Below are 21,840 nucleotides of genomic sequence, written 5' to 3'. Positions count from 1 at the left end.
TGGGCCTCACAGGGACACAGGGGAGACTGTATAGTCTGCTGAAACACAGGAAGTAGTTAATTCATTGAACTGAAAACATAAAAAGAGCCATCCTGTCAACATTTATAGGGGGCAAGTGCAGATGCGTTTATGAATCCTTATAATTTCTTTACCGCGAAGATGCATTTAGGAACCCTGATCATTCCTCTACTGTCTCCAAGACAATTAAAAACAATGAAAGAGTTAATTGTTCTGTTTTATAACCTGTTTTGTATCTGTCTTTGAGATCCTTTGCCTTTTTAATATCTTTACAAAACTCCGTTTAGGGAAAGTGCTGGAAGACCTACCTCAAACCTATGACTAACTTGATACATAATTATCAACTTGAAAACTTGCCCCGGAGCCATTCTTACAAGTAACCTTTTAGTTACACACATGGGGCAAGGTCTCTGCCTCCTCTACCGACCCCAGTCTATCCTAAAATCCCCCCAGAAGCCAGAAGCCCTGAGGCCAGCCAGAGCGGACATTGGCAGCGTGGCGATTGCCCTGGTGGCAGCCACAGCCTGCATGGCAAATGGTGCATCGGCAAACGTGCCCGGACAGGCAGTCCGTGGGCAGTCTGCAAACTGCCTGTGGTGCTGAGCCTGCCGTACTTGTGGTCATCCCGGGTACAGGCCTAGGGCTGCTTGTGTGTCATGCTCATGCTGACTTGGAAAGTAAAACAGCATTGGCAAAATTTGGTTGAAGGCACAGATCGTTCTTGGGACATCCCAGAATAACTGGGGATGCTGCAACTCGATGAAACATCCCTCAAATAGCAGCCTGACTTGCAGGGAAGTAAACGGCAGGATTTGTTGTGCAGGTGTCGGTATCCTGCTGCTTGTCCCGGTGTCCTCGTGTCCGGTACACGGCGGGGGCATCCCTGGGGTCAGCAGCACGAGCCTCCAGCTGGCGACAGGGTCACTGTCTCCAGCGGCCGCAGAGGCCCTCGGAGCTCGGAGTGTCTCTGCGCCCGCTGGGCCACCAGCGGTAACCGAGGAGGAGTCCCGAGGGCGATCAGGTCCCCTCGCAGGGGTGAGGCAGTGCTCGCTCCGCAACGCCGGCGGCCCGCCGGGGCCGAGGCCGCATCTCCCGCCGCCTCGCCCGGCGCCCAGTGCGGGACCCGCGGGGCCGGCCCGGACCGTGCCGGGCGATCACGGGGCCGCGGCGGGGCCGGGCGGGGGCGGCGCCCCGTCCTTGCCTGGGAGAGCGGCGGTGACGGCCGGCGCTGGCGGGCTGGTGCGCAGGCGGGGAAGCTGCGCGCCGCGGTCGGAAGGGAGGGGAGCGGAGGAAGGGAAGGGACGGGAAGGGGTGGCCGCGCCGGGCACAGCATGGCTGCCAAGGTAAGTCACCGCCGCCGGCGGGCGGGGAGGCGGCGGGCGGCGCGGGCGGTGGAGGGGAAGGGGCCGCGGCGGGGCGGCTGCCGGGCTTGACCTCGGGCCTGTCCTTGGTGAAACCCGGCGGTGGCGGCGCCACCTCCTCCTCGCGGCTCGGCGGCCCCGGGGGAGCCGGGGCTGGGCTACGGGCGGCCCCCCCAGCCGGCGGGGCTGGTGCCGGCGCGGCAGGGTCCGCACCTGCCCTCGCCGGGAGCAGCGGCCTGCGCTCTGCCTGCGCTGCACCATCGGCGGCAATGACACTGCGCGGCCGCTCTGCCCGTGCCGGTGCCCGTCCCGCCGTGCCCCTGCCGGTGCCAGTGCCGGCGCCGGCTGGAACCCACACTGCCCCGCCTCCGGGAACCCGCGCCCCGGCCCGGCCGCGGCTCCGCCGAGCGCTGTTGGGCCCGGCAGTGCCTCAGTGAGAGCCCCGCCGGGCGCATAGTTACACAATGTAGAGGCGCATAAATATACGCGCACACACATGTTACACACGCACACGTTTTTGGAGAGGATGCAGCGAGTCCTCGGGACAGTGGCTGGCGGGTCCGGGAGTGGGCACAGATGTTGGCCCTGTCCTGCTTGCAGGCCTTAGCACCGTAGTCCCTTTTTGCTTTTTCTCCCATTTTGGCCATATATACCCGTTTTTACCTTCTCTTTCCACATTTGGTTATAATTTTCAACCCTTTTCATTACTCAGTGCTCCCCTGTCAGGCTGATATCTGCTATTTAGGTTTTTTTTGCTGATCAGAAGGATAAATTAATTGAAATACTTTAATTAATTGCCTAGTAATACACTTTCATCCCAGAAAAAAAAATTAGCTATTATCTGGATCAAGGCCATATCTAATGGCAGATAAAATTATGTGTAGTGTTGGCGTTTCACAACTTAACTGCTTTTGTTAGGTTTCATTTTTGAATACTGAGACTTTAAAAAGAAATTACTCCATGTACTTCTTTTGTTGACATCTGTGATGAAACATACACTGAAGAAACATCAGAAAACAAAGCATCCTCAAACAACTCAATGCAGCACATGTGCCCAGTCTGGCTGGATTTGTATGCTCCTTTATTTCAGTGAGTCCATGACAGAGCTGTTCCTGTCAGCACCTTCCTCAGTATGAACTTAGGTTATGTGAACAGCATGCTGTTTTAATAAATTGAGCAGTATGTGATTCCTCATTGCTAGGATATATGAAACAATCATCCCCAGATCTTGCGCTTACTATTTGTAAATCTCAGCTGTCCTGTCTAGCTTTTTTTTTAATTTTTGATTGCCCACCGTTCCATACACACAGCATATCAGTTACATCTTACCAAACTATTGGTGTGTAAAGACTTTAAAGTCTTCCATTCACTGAATTTATAAACGTCTTGCTTACCTTTTCCTCTCCAAGCAGTAGTTCATAATTGGCAATCTATTTGAATCCATACTAGTCACATACACTTTAAAAATACTGTATATATAGTTAGTGTTTGTCTAATCAGGTAAACATGCATGGTCGGTTCTACACATTTGCATGGTGTCCTTTTTCTCTTAGTGAGGTTTATTGCGCAGTTCATATCTCCAAAATCTACACAAGGATGTGTTGGAAAGGCTCAACACTTAACAAGACACTGAATTGAATATTGCACATTTCAGGTGACATCAGGCTTGGCAGAGAGATACCCAATAAAAAGAATAATGGCTTAATCCTAGCATTATGAGCAACCTTGGTGCATTGCAAAACATAGATACAGCACTTTGTACCACAGGGTGTACAGCCCTCACATAGGGGCTGCACACCTAAAAAGGCTTCCATTTGCAAGCTTAGATGTGTTTTGAGTGACTTATGTTAAAAACAAAAAACTGGGAGCAGCTAGACTGGATCAATTATTATGTTACTTTGTGAGGCCTCAAGGCGCTTTTGTCTTCTTGAGTTGAAACAGTTGCTGTTAAACACAGGTGAATTTCTATTTTTATTGAGATCAGTAGCAAAATGTAAGTAGCATTTCTGCTCTAACAGTAACATCTGAGCTTAGGTTCTGCAAGCACACATATGAATAACTTTGCCACGGAAAGAGCTTCTGGGCCTGAAGTTACTCACATGTGCTTGCAGGCATGGGCCTTGATTTGTGTTCTAACTTCCTCACTGATGCATCTCAGTAATGTTTGCCTTTTTCACCTCAGCCAAACAATGGACTGGTGAGTCAAATGCTTTTTCTAAAATTTCTTCAGTACCTTTTCCTTGCCAGTATCCTGCATGACTGCTTCCTTTAATTTTTTAATTATACCCTTTTGGCCATATGAGTATTTGGGATTGAATGTAATTGGTCTTCACTTGCAAGATTTCAAATGTTGACATTTTAAGCAGACTCTAGGAATTCAATCTGTCAAAAGGAAAACACAAACGGGATACTGTTAAGGCTGCGTAGTTAAGCACTCAGTTATCAAGAAATGGGCATTACAGTCCCATTTAATTTTCTTTTTTGTATATTACTCAATGTTTTGCAACTTATACAATGTTTCAAACAATGTATGTTGCACATCAGTGTCTTTTCTTAAACTTTGAAAAAATTTTCTGAAAATGTTTTTGGAAAACTCGGCTGTAAATTGTATTCACACAAATTACCAGTGAAAACCACAGGTGAGCTTTTCCAGTTGATTTTTACCCCACTGGTAACTAAATTACCATCCTAGGTGCTGGCTTCTATTTCTGCATTGTGCAAAAAATAGGCTATGTGGAACATCTTCATGACAACGCATGTACAAAGCACTAATGTTTTATATACTGTGTCATGCTTATTTCTTCATTTTGAGTGTTTAACAATGCAATCACAATGTTGTTTTTCTGCCCTTTAGCCAGATAGTTCTAAAGAGAAGTTACACAGTCTAGCTAATGCCCCTTGCCATTCACCTGGTGTGTATTTTTCAGCAAAATTAAATGTTTGTGTTGAGTGACTGTCAGTTACCCTTGATCCCTATACTGCTACACAGTTCTGGACATAGCTGTTGTCTCATGCATGTGCAAATTGTGACTTGCTTTCTTTTTAAAGTCCTACTGCTTGGTAAAATATAAACATATTTTCAGTGGGAAGTTCTGACATACTTCTCTGTGAGACTTCTTTCTTCTTGCCTGTGCTATTGTGCTACTTTGTTCAACTTAAGGTCAGAAGCTTATTTTTACAATGGGAGCTAGTATATATAATATTTTTAAACTGTATTTCATAACCACTAAGCTGCATTCAAAACAGTTAAAAATTGCATTAATGAAAATTCCAAACTCAGATAATTTTGTGAGATAAATCAAAGCCTAGAAAACTGTAAAAACAGTGGGCCTAGCATGGAAGCACTTGAACACCATTAAACTTCATCTATGCTATGAATAGCATGTGAGTAAACTTCAGTACTTGTACTGAACTGCATAGTAATGATACAAGAGTTAATTTTTAAATACTGTGGAGTATCCCTCTACTTGTGATGTAATTGGTTTTTTCGTGTGCATGTGGGAACTTTTACCCACTGGACATATACTGGTTGCCTGTATTACCCAGATTTAAAATTGTTGTCTTATGTACAAAGTGAACATAAATATTGCATGCTAAAAAAGCTTGTAAAATGGCTGTTCAAGTGAAGGCATGAACCTTATATCAGTACCTGGTGAGACTATTTGCATGCTTAATTTTATGTGCATGCAGAAGTCTTTCGAAGAACAAGTGCCTGACTGTCTGAAATATATACATAATGTAATACAAAGAGATTTGTTACTGACTTATGTGACAATATTTGGGATAGTTCTAATGCAAGGTAAAGAAAATTTATTTTGCAGTTTTCATGTATTTAACAGGTTTTTTTAATTTTCTTTCCTCTTGTGTTTTTCTGGAACTGTTTACTATGGAAGCTGTATCAGTGGAGTTACATGTTCTTTCTGGTTACTGCCATATTTACCTCTAAAATCCTAAACCGAGCCATGTCAAAAACAGTTAATCCCAATCACAGGCTCCTTGTATGCCTTGGTGTTACTATAGTCAGACATTTCCCGCTGAACACCCCAGTCCTGCAATATGCATCACCTTGGCTGAATTAATTGGAGTTGCCTCAGGCCCTGACTGTACAAGCCTTTTTATTTGCAGAAATGATCCAGTGCTTGCACTCGGTGATGTGAGTTAGTGAGGTTTGGATAAGCGATGGTTGAAATGCAGACATCATGGCAATGCAAGTCTAAGTGAACATAATTCCAAACAGCGCCGAAACTATCGGATGCTGGTGCAACCATACTGTTTTGGTTATTTTGCTATCATGCACACCCAGCATGTCCCTTCATGCATCATGCAGCTCCATGGAGCCTGTTCCTTCAGCTCCTTCTCCCATGCTTCTCTCCCCTGTGCTAGCAGTAGGGTGGGATGTGCCTGGGAACAGACTGGATTCGCTCTTCTTGCCCTCAGTGATGCCATTCTTCCCTTCCTCCATCAAAATGGAAGAGAAGAATTGCATTGCATTGCATATGAATTTGTTGGGCCCTCAGAAAGGAAGAGGTGAGGGATTCTAGCATGATGGGCTACTGTGTCCATGAAAGGAATGGAGTCCCTTGTGGACAGGCTCCAGCCACTCTTTGAGAAACGTGGTTGGTGAGTAAGGAGAAGTCAATCTCTGTTTACCTGAAGCACAACTGAGTTTGTGTACGTAATAGTACATGACTTAATACCATCATAGCACTTAGTGGTACTTTGGTAATTTTTTTGGATGTGATAGCTCTAAGTAATATCCACATAGACAGTCCTGTTGCTAGTCTGTACAGGTCCAGTGGTGCTTGCTGATGTGTAGTTATATTTTGGAATTGTGCAGAAGTATGTAAATTCTTAAACACTGTATGTATCATGAGACTCTTCTTTCCACTTTCCCCCTCAGAAAAAACATGTATTTTTGCTGCTTATGACTTATTACTGCATCTTGATACCTTAAGAGAGCAGCATTTGCCTGATAGAGGAACACTGAATTTGTATGAGCGCTGATAATTTCAAACCTTCTCTAAGTGCAAAGTAGCATGAATGATGACTGCAGCTGAAATAGAGGAGAAACCAAATAATTTACTCCCCTTTGCTGTCCTCCCTGCCATAGTTTATGTGTTTAGTTTCATTTGGTTTCTTCTGCTACTTAAGTCTTTGCTCATGACATTTACTCTTAGGAGGAATGCTTGAGTCCTAGTCTCACAAGACACACAGCAGTTTACAGGGCCCACTGGCAAGAATTATCCTAGGAAAGGCACTCATGGAGAGACTCTGCCATGGCAAAAGTCCATACAGCTCTCTTCTGCAGTGAACACTGAGTTACCCCGAAAAGGAGCTTTATTACACTGGGGTTTTTCTTTCAATTGAATTTATCTGTTTCTTTGTACTATTTCCTCCCTACCCCCACCTTTCTTTCTCAGAGCAAGGTGAGGGCTAGAGGAGGTGATGAACGAGGTTGCTATATGTCTTCAGTGTGTTAGAGAGGTACTGATGGCATCACATGTCGCAACTACCACTTGTTTTAACAAGTTTTTGAAACTTGCTCTTTTCTGTTATGTTGTCCCTGTAAGAGGAATTGCAGGGTGACTTTGCTTCATGCACAGCCTAGGAGAGTGCTACTAGACCCGGTAGTTATGTGTACGTCTTGTCTCTCGTGATGCCTGCTGAAAAGTATTTAAAGTTACCTGGATCTTACCAAGTCAGGAAATGAATTCCTCTTTCCATGCATCTTTGGGTACCGGGAGGTTAGAGAAGCATTTCCAAATGTGCTTCAAACAATATGTTAAAGGCACTGCTCCTCACGCTGTAATGTGCAGAAGCTTACAGCCCTGAATGGTAACAATGTGTCTTCTGACCACCTTGTTTAGGCCAATGTTTATTTTATTTATCTATGTTGTCCCAGGAGTATGACAAGGAGGTACGTGATACTGTATTTCCTGGAAGATGGCGTTAATGTGCTGCTTCATTTTTGCTTTTTATCTATAGAATTGCCACTGCTTTGGCTGTAGAATGGCTTTATCATACTGAATAGAGCCTGTATGTTTGTATGGTGCCAAACCTAAACTTGCATAAGGCCTCTGTGCACTACTTGACTTTACTAATAATGCTGTTTTGCTTCAGCTACAACACAATCTTCAGAAAGAGCAACTGATGTTTTATGGTGCTAGATAACTATGGCTAGTAAAATATAAGGTTGCATATTTTCTGGTGCATTTTCTTTCTGGAAGGTATTTGTATTTCAGTCATTTGCAAGGAGACAAAGAGGTCCTTATAAAAATACTCTATATTCAATTGCTTTGGAGTAAAGCAATTTCAACTGAAGCTGTGTGAAAACACTTAAAGGAACACTGTAAATGCATTTTTCATAAATTTTTCAAATAATGTCATGCTATTTACAAGTTCTTAGAAACATGTAATTGCAATTATATTCTTTACCAAAAATGTTACTTGACCTGCACAAAATCCAGCATGTTAAAGGATGAAATTACTCTTAAGGAATGGGTTGTTGGCATTTTTCTTTTTCTCTGAGGAGGGAAAAAAGAAATATTTGAGAGAGAGAGGGGAAATAAATGCTTGTACACTAAACTGTGTGCATTTAGAGAAGGAACAGAAGAAATACAGCTTGTCGCAGGACTAATCACATTCCTCTTGCTGGATACTTGTGAGGTCCCTAATGTCAGCTGCTGGATTCATATACTTATAATGTTTTGCATGCCTAGGCAGCCTGCAAGAAGTGTTTTTATGCTGACCAGTAAGGTCCACTCTTTGGATCCTTGGAGATCTGCCTTGCACTCTGGCTTACTATTGGCCATGTGAAAACCAGAACCTACAATTTAGGCAAAGGTGACTTTTTGGTGCTCCTTAAATTAACATCTACATGCCTAACTTTTTTATCTACTTGACTTTGGAAGTAGAATTAGGAAACCTACTTGAGGTGTCAGGAATAGGTACCACAACAGCCAGTGTGCTGACTAGAGAGCATCTAAGGCAGCCAGTGGGAAATGAAAAGATAGGAATGTCCCAGAAGGGCCTTCAAACAGCAAGGTTTGCACCTCTGTTTCAGGCAGGACTGTTGTGTAGTCACAACACAATACAAGGACTGGGAGGACAGACAAGTGGGCCAGAACCTGATTCAGTTTCTAGCAGTTAGGGTACCCAGCTGGGAGGGGGGACATTTGGATTCTCCGTTGCCAGCGATGTTGATGCATTTTGCATGAATGATACCTCCACCTGCCACAGTTTTGGAGGGTTGCTGTGCTTGATGCTTACTTCAGTTGTGCCAATGCACATTAGACATGTTGCATGTGTGGTTGCTGGGCTGGAGCTGGGGTACAGGGTCAGCATATCTGAAATGTCTCTACATGCTCAGGCAGGGCTGTGGCAGTGCTGGGTGTGCACCTTGGTGAAACTTCTGGAATCCTGAAAACCTTAAATTGCATGTGATTTTCTGCTCATGTATGGAATGGTTTTTGCATCATGCTGTGACTGAGGTAGTGGAGAATGCTAATGGATCTGACCCTCAAAGTGGGTCAAAGTGGAATTTGGAAATACACAAACACGTTTTATTTGTGGAGAGCACACTGAGGTTGGCAGACTTGTGCCCAGACAGCCAAACCTTTTAAAATAATTTTAAAATCTTCTTAGTATCATCACTACTTCCATAGTTTTAGGAGCTTATTGGTTCTTTTTTGGAGTCCAAGGCTAGGCTAGACCAGATCTCTGTGACTGGTTCTTTGCCTGTTTTGCCTTCCTAATACTGGGCTGTTTGTCTTTCTTCTCTGATGCCAGGGCTGAACTCGCTGTAGCTGTTCTTTTGGTTAGGTTGGTGTGGAGAGGTAGCTATTTGTTTCCTGAACTACCAGGTCACTGCATTTTTTAAAAGCCAATGGTAGCCGTGAAGCTATGATTTGACTTGGATAATTTAGTAGTAATGTAAGGGTGCTGGGTTGAATTATAGGGGATAACTGAGTTAGCAAAAAGTGACAGCTTTTTTTTTTTTTTAAATATTAGTTTTGTTTCTTTAAATCAGATCAGTTCTCTAATATGGTTCACAGCAAAGCAGCTTAAAGAGTTATGTGGATGTCTCTGAGCACAGAAATACATTAGGCTGGAAACCTGCAGAGAGTTTTGTATGACCACTATAGGACTATTTACTGCCTTGCATTTATAGATACTTTTGCATTTTCCACTTCTCAGCAGAAAAATGAGAAGGCAGGGGTTTTTTACCAAAATTAGCTCTATGCTTGGGTATCAGGCAGTTTTGTTTGTTGTCAGCCCTTCATGCTTGGTTCATGCTGGGATAGCCATCCCATGGGCAGGACTTTTTTCCTAAAGGTAGGAGCTGTGGTACAAGAATATAGCCATGGGGATATAACTGTAAGTATTACACAGGCAAAACTGTGAGGTTGTCATAGAACTAATTGTTCAACTAATTACCCACTAGTTATTTAAATGCCAGTGGGCAATAGTTTAAATGTTCAGAAGAGAGAAAGTGAAAAATGGACCTGAAATATCAAGAAAACTTTGTCATTGTTTTCCTTTTAAGTATTTATACTCAACTCTTTGAAAGTGTTTTGTCCCATTTTCTCTATATGTTCCAGGAACTGGACCGATAGGAACATTTTTAAAAGAAATTTTCCAAGAAAGCAGAAATAAAAAATCAGACTGCCCTTGTAAATGGTTTGTAGTGTTGTGTTGGTTTTGTTTTAAAAAGATGTTTCTCTGATTGGCTTATTTATATATTCAAATGTGAACTGACTTTGCTGTAGGAGTGACTGCCTCTTGTGTTAGGCAAATTTATAGTTGTATTTGCCTTAATTTTTCTCTCTGGTTCCTGCATGTTTTTCTAACACTACTGATCAGTCCTAGCTCAACACCACACACAGAAGATGACTGCAGTCTTACTCTGTAGGAGTCAGACAGCTGATAAAATCCTAACTCTCAGAAATGAAATCCTAACTCTTCAGAAATGTGAGAAATTAAAGGGGGATGACCTTAGTGCTGAAGATGAAGAAACCTTGAGTGCTATGCAGTAATTTGTGTTTTTTTCCTTAGGTCAGTAGTTTTTGAACCATTGATACATATGTGAATTGTTAAGCACTATGACATTTTATGAATTGTCCGTATCAAAACGTATAGAGGTCAAAATTAAAAACCTAGTTACAGAAAGGTTTCATGCGTTTGTGTTTGAGGTTACTGTTGCCTTTATGACTCTGACTTCCACATGACCTCAGTCTTGTTCCTCATCACCCAGTCCACCTTAGCATAAATAACTTTGGGTTGTCTCTTCAGCAGAAGACCCAATCTCAAAGGCTTTGGATCAGAGCTGGAGGGAGCTTCCTCTGGGAACAGATACCTGAGACCTTTTATGGGAGTTGTCATTATGTTGTTTTTTTGTTGTTTTGGTTTGTTTCCTCCTCGTCCCCCCCCCCCCCCCCGATATCATAATTGGAAAACTTGGCCAATCTCAGTTTATTGTAATAAATAGTACTACTGCAACTTGTGATTGCTTTAGGTATTCTAAAATACTTTGCAATTCTTGAGCGACAGTTTTTCTTTGTTCTTCACTCAGCCTGTCTTGTCTCCTTAGTCTTTCCATATTTTTGGCATTCATACTGTTAATATTTTAGATGGCTGTGATTGCAATGAATAGGACAGATAACCTCTCTTGATACTGTTAATTCTTTATTACAGACTGTCCTTATGACAGGTGAAGAGTTCCCAGCCATATTAGTGCTGTTTAAAATATTACTACTTCTCTTTGATTAAAAACAGGTGCAAATAATGAAAAAAAGGTGTTAATACAGCATCATATTGCATACTGCTGGATTAATGAAATTTGTTTTAATGTGGAGCGAGACACACAAACATGTGTCTTTACTGAGACCTGTAGGATCATCTCTTTTATAAAGTGCAGTGCTTCACAGAAAGCAGATAAAGACTGTACTGCTCCAGCACCTCTCTTAGGTATCTGGGGCAGACTGTCTGGCAGCAAAACAGACCAATCAGGGAGGCAAATTTCATATACTGATATACAAATTTGATATACAAAAATGATATACTGTAATTTGAAGAAGAATCTTTTAGAAATTGACTTTTTTAAAGCGCATTAAGTGCTTTTTGACCAGCATATATTATTTGCTAAAAGCTGCCAGAATACAGAATTAAATTCACCTGCTAAGGTCTAAGTTTTGGTGAGCCAGCGATGATAGTCCTAGAGTTGTAGTTATCTGTAGAACTATTGTTATATTATATTGAGATTAGCCACAGATTATATAGCTGGAACTTGATTGTGTCTTCTGTTCAAGATAGAAATATCAAGAGAATACTTTTACTTGAAGAATATTAGCATGTAGTCTTTAAGTTATTTTCCAATCTTCAAGTCTCACTGTAAATCAATCCCATGTGAAGATAATATACTCTGAAACTCTTGAAGTCTGTTTTTTAAAAAAAATTCCATCAGTATGAAAATTTCAAGGCTTTTAAATGCTATTTTTGCATTGATGGGACCCTATCAGAAGAGTAATACATGTGCTTTTTACAACTATGATTGTTATGGCCTTGATGATTAGGGCAATTGAAGAATTGGAAGGAGTAACCTTAATTCCAAAGCTGGAATACAGAAGAAGGTGTTGTGTAGCTAGATGACTATAGTTATTTGCCAGCCTTATAAATAGGTAGAAGCAGACCTTGTTTTCCCTCCTCCTTCAGATGTCTTTATGTAATTAGTGTTCTGAAGTATTAAAACCATGGCTGTTGAACAGCTGTAAAGCAAATTTAAAATATAACATTTCTGAGCAGTTGTGGAACTGCACAGGGAGGGAAGTGTGGGGGATCAAAGACTTAGTATTTCTTATATAGTTGAACAAATTTCTTAGACTAAAAACTTTTGGAAAAGAATGAGAACAGTGATTTGATGTATTTGAATTGCATTTATCATTTCCCCAATAGAGTTTATTCTTTCTCCTTCTATTTTTGACACTGTGATCTTGTTGGTACTTCCTTTGTAATTGAAATTGATTTACTGGACTTCAAATTGTTATGTAAAATGTCATTGATCACAGATTTTTCCAGCTCCATGTGCTATTTTGTATTTATCTTTTCACATTTTTCAGTCTCTGATCTTTTTTCACTGAGGATTTAAAAATGTTCTTTCCTGGAGCCAACCTTCGTTTCTATCTGAGAAGTGAAGTTTAAGCTTAACAGGAAAGGGAAGGTTCAAAGAAGGCACTGTGGCAGGTCGGAGTCTTTTTTTAGTGGTAGCTTTGCAAGGAGATGAGGAGAGAAAAATAACTACCATTATCTGTGCTTTGTTTTTCTTTCTGACATTGCGTACTGGGAAAAATTAGGATATGGAAGGGCACACATTTTTCTACCTTCTTCCTGATAGTGTTTGCATACTGCCTAAAAGTGCACTTAGTTGACAGGGGAGGATGGTTTCACAAGGATGATCCTAAGCCAGATGCCAATCATCCAGCTAGTAGGAGGAAGAAATTCTAATTGTCTTTATATTTAAGTTGCTGTTTCTTATCCCAACTTACCTGAACTCTCTCAGCCAGTAGAATCATCATTTATTTGGGGTTTTGCCTCAGTCAATGGATATTTAATTCTGGGAAGTTACCAGATGTGCCCACTTCATCAGAGTAAAGCAGTAAATTAGAATGGTATTAAAGGAATAAATTAGAGAAAATTATTCAGTGTTGGACTAGCTTGAGTGCCATCTGACTACATCTTTCATCAAAGACTGATAGATGTTAATCAAAATGCAGGTAACATCTCCAAAACATAAAGGGCTGTCAGTGGGATCATGACACAAACATTCTGTGTCTGTGCGTGCAGCTCTGGTTTAGAGGTGTGTGTTCAAATGTGTGTACATATCGTTTCCAACACTGAGAAATGAAATCTCCCCCTTTAATACCTCTTAGTACTTTTGTGTGTTTGTGGTGTTGCTTTGCATCTTTTCTGCAGTTCTTTTACGCCAGATGCCCACTACATCTACTTGGCCAAGTCTGGGTCTGGTATGTGCTCTTAACTGGGGGAGAGAGACTAGGATGTTGCCCCATATCAGTAGCAAGGCAGGAGTCTCCCTGCTTAAAGGACTTAATTGAAAAGTATATTCTGCAGAAGAAGTCAAGCATTATCATCTGTCCTTTGTTATGTGACTTCCCTGTCACATCCATCCATCGCATGACCTGGTATATAGATCTTAATTTGGGATAGAAGAGATCTGAAAATTTGTATTTCTGAACAAACAGCTGTTAGTTACTATTGTCATTTTCTATGCCTTGGAAATACAATCTATTTCCACTCTTCCCTGGATCCTTGGCTACTAAAACCTCTTGGTCACGTATTTTATTATTGTAGGTCTTTATCATGTTTGACAACTACTATTTGATGAAACATCACTCATTTAACAGATCTTTGACAGAAGAAACCTTTAAGTGAGGCACTGAGTATGAAAAGCCATTAGGAAAACCACGGTATGTAAAAATACTGCGTCTGCCTGATTCCTGCTCTCAGCCCATTGTGCAGTCTGAACCTGACTGGAGAAATCTTCACGTGTTTAGGGGAAGAAATTTTTGAATAATTTCACATTTCCATTAAAATAGTTTTTGTCACTGACATCAAGTCAGCCTTCCTCCTTCCTGTCACTTCACCTGTCTAAGACTGCTTGCCATTGTGTGTCAGTCTAACTGGAAACTACTTGCTAAAGATCATGAATTAGTCCCATGTTGATGCTGTTCAAAAGGAAGAAAAACATGGCAACAACAAACTTTCTGCAATTGCTTTTGCTCTGTTAACAGACCTAGATCAGTCACTTGGTCTGCATCTGTTCTTTCAAAACTGACTGGTGTTAAGCAGCAGGTTCAGTCTTTTCTGCATTGTGAACATTATACTACAAAAGTTTTGAGCTTCTCAGAGTAAAGAAAATGATAGTGACTGTAAAACTCTTGCAATTTGCTTTTGATTTTCCATAACATGTAACATACAGCTTCAGTATCTCAATTGTGAGAATAGCCCAAACCAGAATACTTAATTCTCAAGTGTGTAAACATTCAACCCAAATCCTGTATAATTGAAATGGCACTTAGCAGTTCCTTATTCTGTGTGCCTTTGATTAGGATAAGTTAAGGATAGTAAACCAGCTTTTTCCCTTTTTCTTGTGGATGTGTGGGGAGAGAAGGAGGGAAAGAGGGCACTGAACTTTTGAAAATGATGGCAGGAGCTTAGCAAAGTATTCACAGAAAGACTGCCAAATTCACTTATTTTCCTTCAATGTTTTTAGGAAGTTTTATACAGATTATGTGCCTACAATTCTTATGAGGCTTTTGAAAGCCTGGGGGTACTACTTTGTGTTGTCCATGACCCACAGTTTGATCAAACAAAGGGGTATATAGTAAATACCAGTGTGAGGTCTCCTGGCTTTTCTGTTCACTGGAGACTTTCTGGGCTGGTTGTGAAAGCTTTGAGGTGTAACCACTGATTGATAACTCAGCATATTCTTGAGGTGAAGCATTAATTTTTTGTGTTTCAAAATGCTGGATCAACTGATCAGAAAGAAGTTTTTGGAACTTTACTATGGTTTTGACAGTTGATGCTAAAAAGTAGAGTACTGTGGAACAGCAGACATACTGTTCTGAATTAGTTTAGTCATGTCAGGGTGCTGACATCAGCCCAAATGCCCAAGGAACGAAATGGAAGAGCTCCTGGTTAATGAGACATTGAAAGAATAGTGGCAGAATTTCTCTAATATCTTAAACTCTGTTCTGTGTTTGTTTAATCTGGTATTTTTAGATTTTAGTTTAACTACAATGTGCCCAAAGAAAATGGAAATTCCTTTCTTGGGAAAAAAAAAAGGGTTTAAATCTGTTTTCCCCTCTGCTAAAGATGCCTACCTGAAAGTAATTTAAGGATTTATTTTTTTTTAATTCCTGTCTTTAATAAAAATGTTCAGTTTGACATCATTATTATTTCCACTGCAACCAAGTGATCTCACAAAAATATTCTGAGGGCAATGCAGCAGAAGTAAATTTAATGTTTTAATGAAACAGTTATTGCTTTATGCAAGTATCTATCATAAAATAGACTCACGGATGAGAAGCCAAAATCATTCAAGCTAAAATCAGAATAATTTGTAATTAAAATATATTAAAATGCTGAAAATATTTCCACAGTTTCTTAAGGAGATTAGAAGATTTGAGTTATTGTTGTCAGATATCTTACAACTAATGTAAATTATGGAGAACTGTTGTGAACTCTTTAACAATCTTGACTGGATTGCATCAAGTCATTGGTAGATAAACCTCTAGTATTACAGTGACTGCCTTACATAAACGATATAGATCTTCATTGGGTTATTTTGTATTCCCACATGAAACTGCAAATTATTTGAAAGTACCCTCTTTGATAGCTCTACCTTTCTGTTCAGATCTTCAGCAAGAATGAAGGTCATGCAACTGTAGTGTCCTGTGGCAACTGTGTAATCTGCTAATATTTAAACACCAGACATTTGTTTGTTGTTAATACTGAAGGTAAGAATTGTGAAATAAAATGTTAATCTGCCTTTACTTTGTACTCCCTGTCTTCAAGGAGATGACGTAATAATTTTAAACTTAAACCCATATGATGGGAGTTGAACAAACACTGATACCCTTGCTCACGGGCAAAAGAGAGCATGTTTGCAAACACATATTTTGACATTTTAAGATGACAGGTCTTTAAGGGAGACAGATATTTTGTAATGTGAAAGGTCAGGTTTTCCATACTCAGAGGTTGACTATGTTTATCTGGAAAAGGTAGATAAGGTAGATCGTTACTCTGACTTGGCTTTCACAGACCATGCTCCCCATGACACAGTATGCCACTATGGTTAGTGCTGTAGAGGAAAAGAAAGAAAAAAAAAAACAACATTTTATTTTGTTTGAAGTAGCACTGTGTTATCATTTTCCAAAGTATGTGTTGGAACGCTCCTGTTATTTTTGTTTACTGTGAGGAAGGGTTCCTGACTGCAGCTTTTCTTAGAGTCTCGCCATTTATAGCCTTTAATAGGTTTACTTTGTGCATGTGGTGCTGTTTCCCTTGTGCAGTTGTCTTTTGTTCTTTTCAAGGTAGTAGATGGGATCCATGCTCACATAAGGATTCATGCCCACTCCCACACCCTTCCCAGTTCTCTGAGCTGCTGAGGTGTAGCATTTTAAATAGAGTTGAATAGATGGAATTGATTAAAAATAGGATCTCGAAAAGTGAACTTCTGTGTTCAAAGAAGAAAACACAACACTGAAACAATACACATTTATCTGTCAGTTATTCCTACATAGTTCCTGTCATGCAAGTATTAGTCAAGGTATGTAATGTATAGGAACTTTTCTCCAGCATATTTGTTTCACTTGCTCATTCACAAGCAAGAAGTCACAAATAACAAGGTACTCTAGCAACAACCTCAGACAGTGCCTATAACCTTTCCACACATTTATAGGGACTGATTGCACATCTATATACATTTTTTTTCCTTATCATAGAGTTAGTAGTTACATAAGAGCAGATGATTCTCTTACAATACCCCTGTGTGGCACTGCTCCTGGTTTGTTTTTTTCAAAAGGCATCAGATTTTTGTTTATTGCTGCAAACAATCCTTCTCAGTCACTGGGACCGTATGTTGACATCTGGGAGAGAAAATCACTGAGAAACCTTTTGTAATACTGTTCAAGATTTCTATTCTCACCATTGTTTGCTATCTTGGTTCTGCAATTTATGAAGGTGTCAGATAAAGCATGGGATTTTTTTTTTTAGGTTGCTGTGTGTACTGCATGGTGTCAGACACAATGCAGGACTCTCAAGAAGTTCCCTGGGGGTGCAGCATCATACTGGTGTGTTGTATCTTTTGATTGTGACTCCTCTTGGTGGAAGCTCCTGATCATTTAGGGTGTTAAAGCTGCTTTGTGCCATGCCAGGGGCAGAGTGAGCATTTGGGTGATTGTTGGGGTGTGAAGCTCGAAGCCAGGTGAAACCTGGAGTGATTGTTGCTGTTGGGAACCTTGAGAAGCATGGGCATGGGGACCTTGGAGTTATTAACTTGTATATTGCATTCAGAGGTGGGTCTCCCAGAGCTCACAGGTGCTCTGCCAAGCTGTGAGATGATGCTTCCTGAAGGTGCCGCCTTGCGTTAAACAGCCTTTTGTCTTAATTGTCACTTACCCATTGCTTAATCCTGGTCCAAATACATATTTTTTGCTAGTAACATTGAGTACCAGATAAGATTCATTCTGGCCTAATAGTCTGCCACTTCTCCCTTATAATTTTTGAGCGATAATAGGTATCTTAACTGTCTGCTTTTTTCAGGAACTACTTTGAATCCTGCTGTTACACAGGAGAATTTTCCTATCCTTTACTTCTATAGGTGAGATGAACGTTTTCCTGCTAGATGTAAGCCTGAAGTTTAGCTCTAGAAGACATATTACTGGAACTGGGATGACAGCTTTCAGAAGATGAACATGAGGCAGTTGATGTCTTGAGTTTATGGTCAGCGCATTGGTTGTACAGTAGTACTGTCGTAACAAAACATACCCTGGGAGAATCAAAGGGGAGAGTCTATAGTCTGGGCTGAGGTAGCCACCAAATGTGTTTTATTGGGTTTATAATGCCTCCATTTCTGAAAGGTGTAAGGAAGCAAAACGGAGAGCAAAGTAAGTGTTAGCATCTATCATCTCATCCATCTGTGGTGAGCAGGAGGGACAGGTATTTTTGAAAAATACCCATGACTAGATGAAAGTGTCATTTGACCATTCTCAATAGCTCATTTGGAAATAAACTTTTTTATTGAAGGACCCATAATATATCTTACGTATACTTATTGCATTTCTTCAAGTGAGCCATGAGCTCTAGTTTGATGAGAAACATTGGGATGACAGTGACATACATTCTTAACACAGCATAATGGCCATTGCAACATACCTTGCTGGTGTATCTTTGGATCACCATCCTGAAGATCATCTGAGTAAAAACGTGTTGTAGAGGAACTATGAGACAATAGAGAATATTACTTTGAGAAAGAAGATGGATTGATGCAGTCAGACTATGGTAGCACTTTTTGATGGATTGGTAAAGTGATTTGAGAGCTGAACCTTTTCTCGCAGCAATAAGAAAAGTGAAAGAAATTTCTGGTTTTAATAAAGTTTTTGGTTTTGGGTTCAGTTTCTTGCTGTAGTGTGGTGCATCGATTTTTGTGGTAGGAATGACAGCAATTGTATCCTTGTCCTAGTCTGGAGACTGACTACAAACCAATAGTTCAGTTTGTTCCTAACTGCATTTTCTGATATGTGCTTAAAGTTTGGAGTGGATATTATTGGACCCAGTGTTGGCTTTTTCCTTTAGCTAAACAATTTTACTGAGTAATGACAATGCCTAGCTATTTTTACCTTAGTATCAGGGCAGTTTTATTGTCCTTTTGTTTTCCAGGTCTTAAGTAGAAAAATTGTAGAAGTACACAGTCTAAATGTATTTTTACATAGTATCAATTAGCTATTCTTGGAAATTCTTGTAGCAGTTTTTGTTAAGATATGTACTACTTCCACCTTGGTTTCTGTACCTTCTTGGAAGGATTGGACAAACTAGACAAGGATTTTCCTGTCTGTATGTAATTGGTAGCTGTGCACAGATTAGTTTGTGTGCAAAAATACTATGGTTCATTGGGAATATCCTTGTGGGAAAACTGTCTTATGAAGAAGCCAGCTGCATTTGCTCTGGGACTTGGACAGTAGGATCAAAGCTAAAGGTAATTGCACAATAAAGGAGACTTGTTAGCTTTGATGCATTTGAGGGAAGTGAAGGTTCCACTTACTGTGGTGGAGAAGCTGGACTGGGAATTGCCAAAGACTTATAATTGTGATGGGGTGTGGATGGATGTGAATAGTTTTGTTTGAGATTTGCTGTTTCTGTTAGCTAGCAAATTTTGTTTTGCTTCACCGATGTGTGGGGTAGACTCAGCACAACTGTCTAGTTTCAACAGTGTTTATTCTGTATCTCTTCATGCTGAATCAGCCTGTAGGATCTGAAAAGACTACTGGTTAGTGTTAATAGCATTCATTTTTCTTAGCTTCACTAGGAGTTATTAGACAAAAGAATGCAGTAACTGCTGCTTAGTGTAAGGTTACACTTTTGCAAAGTGTGGTTGTAATGTTTGAGGATCAGAACTGCTTTTAGAAAATAAATGTTTTTGTCTAAAGGCTTATTGTGCTCAGACTGATCAGACTGAATGTACCCGCTGAATGTACTAGTTATCAGCTTCTCTTACAGTCCTTCTTACCCTAAGCCTTTGGGTGGTTATACCAAATGCCATCTGACTACATTTGCTTGGGAGAAATACTCAGTTTACTGTTTGGGAGCTCTAGCAAGAAGGTTTTTGATCTGCATTCAGTGCCAGCTCTCCTTGTAGTTGTCTGGTTCTGTACTTCTCAGCTTGGTGAGCTGGTCCACATCTTGCTTCAAATCTTCCCTGTAATGCCGAGTTCTGCATAGTTCACTTTCCATTGCAGATCGCAGTGAAGTTCTTTTACTGCAGAAGGAATGGCAGTCCTTTTGCTGAGAGGAGAATATGCATGTTGGACTAACAAAAAATGCTTACTGAGGCAGCTGAAATAGGAGACAGTACCCTAGACAGATGTTGATGCAGAACACTTGTAACCTGGGATGTGGGTGTGATGATGGAAAGTGACTAAGGGGACTTGATAGGTTAGAAGAAAGATTTGTGGTAGTATTAGTGCAGTTATGGAAGAAAGGTGATTTTCATCTAAGTAAGCAAGTTGGTTGTATTAAAATAAAAAATAGAGTGTTGTTTTAGCATAATACTTAAACAGCAGTAGTAGGTTTCTGGTCTGAACTTTAACTAACTTAAACTAACTGCCCTTTAACTGGTTTCCAGTATTCCAGTCATGCATTTAAACAAGAAGGTAAGGTCAAACCCTGGTTTGATCTCCTTTGGAGTCGCACATATGAAGTGTATATGTATACTTTTAGCCAGAAGGAAACATTATGACGATCTAATGTGACCTCTTATATGAACTGGGCCATGTGTTTGAGCCTTGCAAGTGGACTCAATAGCTTGTGATGAAACTAAAGAATACCTCTAGAAGACATGAGGTTTCAGTCTTGATTTGTGGTCTTTTAGTGGTGTGAAATTGTGTTCTTTAGTTGTGTTTAAGAATGGATGAACTTCAGAAAAATAATCCTAATTTCAAGACAGGCTACTAGAGCTTGTGATCACTTGGGCTTTTCATCAAACATCTCTCTGTATATGCCTATGGATGATGTTCTCTAGAACTAAACAGACTGAGCTCACCACTCTCCACCAGCAAGGCAGCCCTGCCACAGCTCTGGCTCTCTACTTGAAGAAGGGCTGCTCTCCGGCATCTTACCTGCTTGGTGTCAGGGGGGACATATTTACCTCCATCAGCTTTCTCCTTCAACTGCGTTCTATTCAGATTAAACCAAGAGAAAAGAACAATATGAAAGATGTTTATATCTTTTTCTTTGTTTAGGACTTGCTGTTGTCCCAATAAATTTTCTGTAATATTGTAGCCATTCCAAGTATTCCAGTCACCTTTTGACTCTCTCCAAATTGTGACTACTAAAGTCATCTTTGCCATAATGGTGAGAAAGTTGAACGTTATATTTTTGCCATCAGATTAATGCTATATTGCCATAAATGTTGATTTTCCTACTGTCCTTTTTCTGTCTTGCCTGCCCGTGTTGTTGTTCTATACTGAGTGGAACACACTTGATACTTTATTAGTCCTTTGTGTCTTTTGATATCATACACTCTTTGACAACCTATTTCTTCTACCTTATGAATGACAAATATATTAATGCAGTTGATTGGAAATGTAATATAATTTTCTTTGATTCTCAATGGATTCTGTTTTCTTGTGTTGTGCAGTTTTATTTTTCTGAGAAGACTTTTTGCATTTGGTTTGAGTATAAAAATGAGACTGAAAATGCATGTGTGTGTAAATTGTCATAAGTCAACGAGGAGAAAAGAGGTCTGCTGGAGAAAATTAAGATCAAGGTGCAAAGAAGCCTAAGGATATGAAGAGCTCCAGCATGCAAATCAGTCTGTGTCTCTCACTTACAGAGCTTTCCCATTCTCTGTGCACTCTATGTCCCCGTTTGCTGAATGTTACTGCTAATGGGAGGGATTCAACATTTTTAAGTTCAATTCTTATATTGCCTGTTCTGTCTGGTTCTTCACACACATTATACCACGCATGTACACATAGGATGTTGGTAAAGACTTTCATGTGTCTACCTTAGGAATAAAAAAATCCCCACTGACATTTTCTGTACATTATCCCAACCATTCCTGTAGAATGTTCTAACTTGGTTATATTCCTGCCCTTCAGTTTCTGTATGCCGTGTTGTCTCCTGGGGTTTTTTTTAATGATGAATGTTGTTTGTTGAAGAGCTTTCC

At 40.5% G+C, this 21,840-nt stretch overlaps 1 protein-coding gene across 3 annotated transcripts in view; it reads left to right on the top strand.

Annotated features, from left to right (window-relative positions):
- Positions 1-1,245: 1,245 nt before the first annotated feature.
- Positions 1,246-21,840, top strand: part of SLC25A13 (solute carrier family 25 member 13) — a 102,237-nt gene continuing 81,642 nt past the window's right edge. The window contains exons 1-3 of one of the 3 annotated variants that reach the window (XM_027639373.1): positions 1,335-1,361; positions 3,562-3,576; positions 7,282-7,296. In XM_027639373.1, the coding sequence (XP_027495174.1) occupies positions 1,350-1,361; positions 3,562-3,576; positions 7,282-7,296 (42 nt within the window). In that variant the 5' untranslated portion in view covers positions 1,335-1,349. Of the gene's footprint in view, positions 1,362-3,561; positions 3,577-7,281; positions 7,297-21,840 lie in introns of all 3 variants that reach the window. The other 2 variants (XM_027639374.1, XM_027639375.1) reach the window with 2 other exon arrangements.

This window comes from Corapipo altera, unplaced genomic scaffold (assembly GCF_003945725.1).
Source record: "Corapipo altera isolate COAL_440 unplaced genomic scaffold, ASM394572v1 44, whole genome shotgun sequence".
NCBI classification, from domain to species: domain Eukaryota; kingdom Metazoa; phylum Chordata; class Aves; order Passeriformes; family Pipridae; genus Corapipo; species Corapipo altera.
The sequence above is the reverse complement of the archived record's forward strand: the minus strand, read 5'-3'. Positions and strand labels throughout refer to the sequence as shown.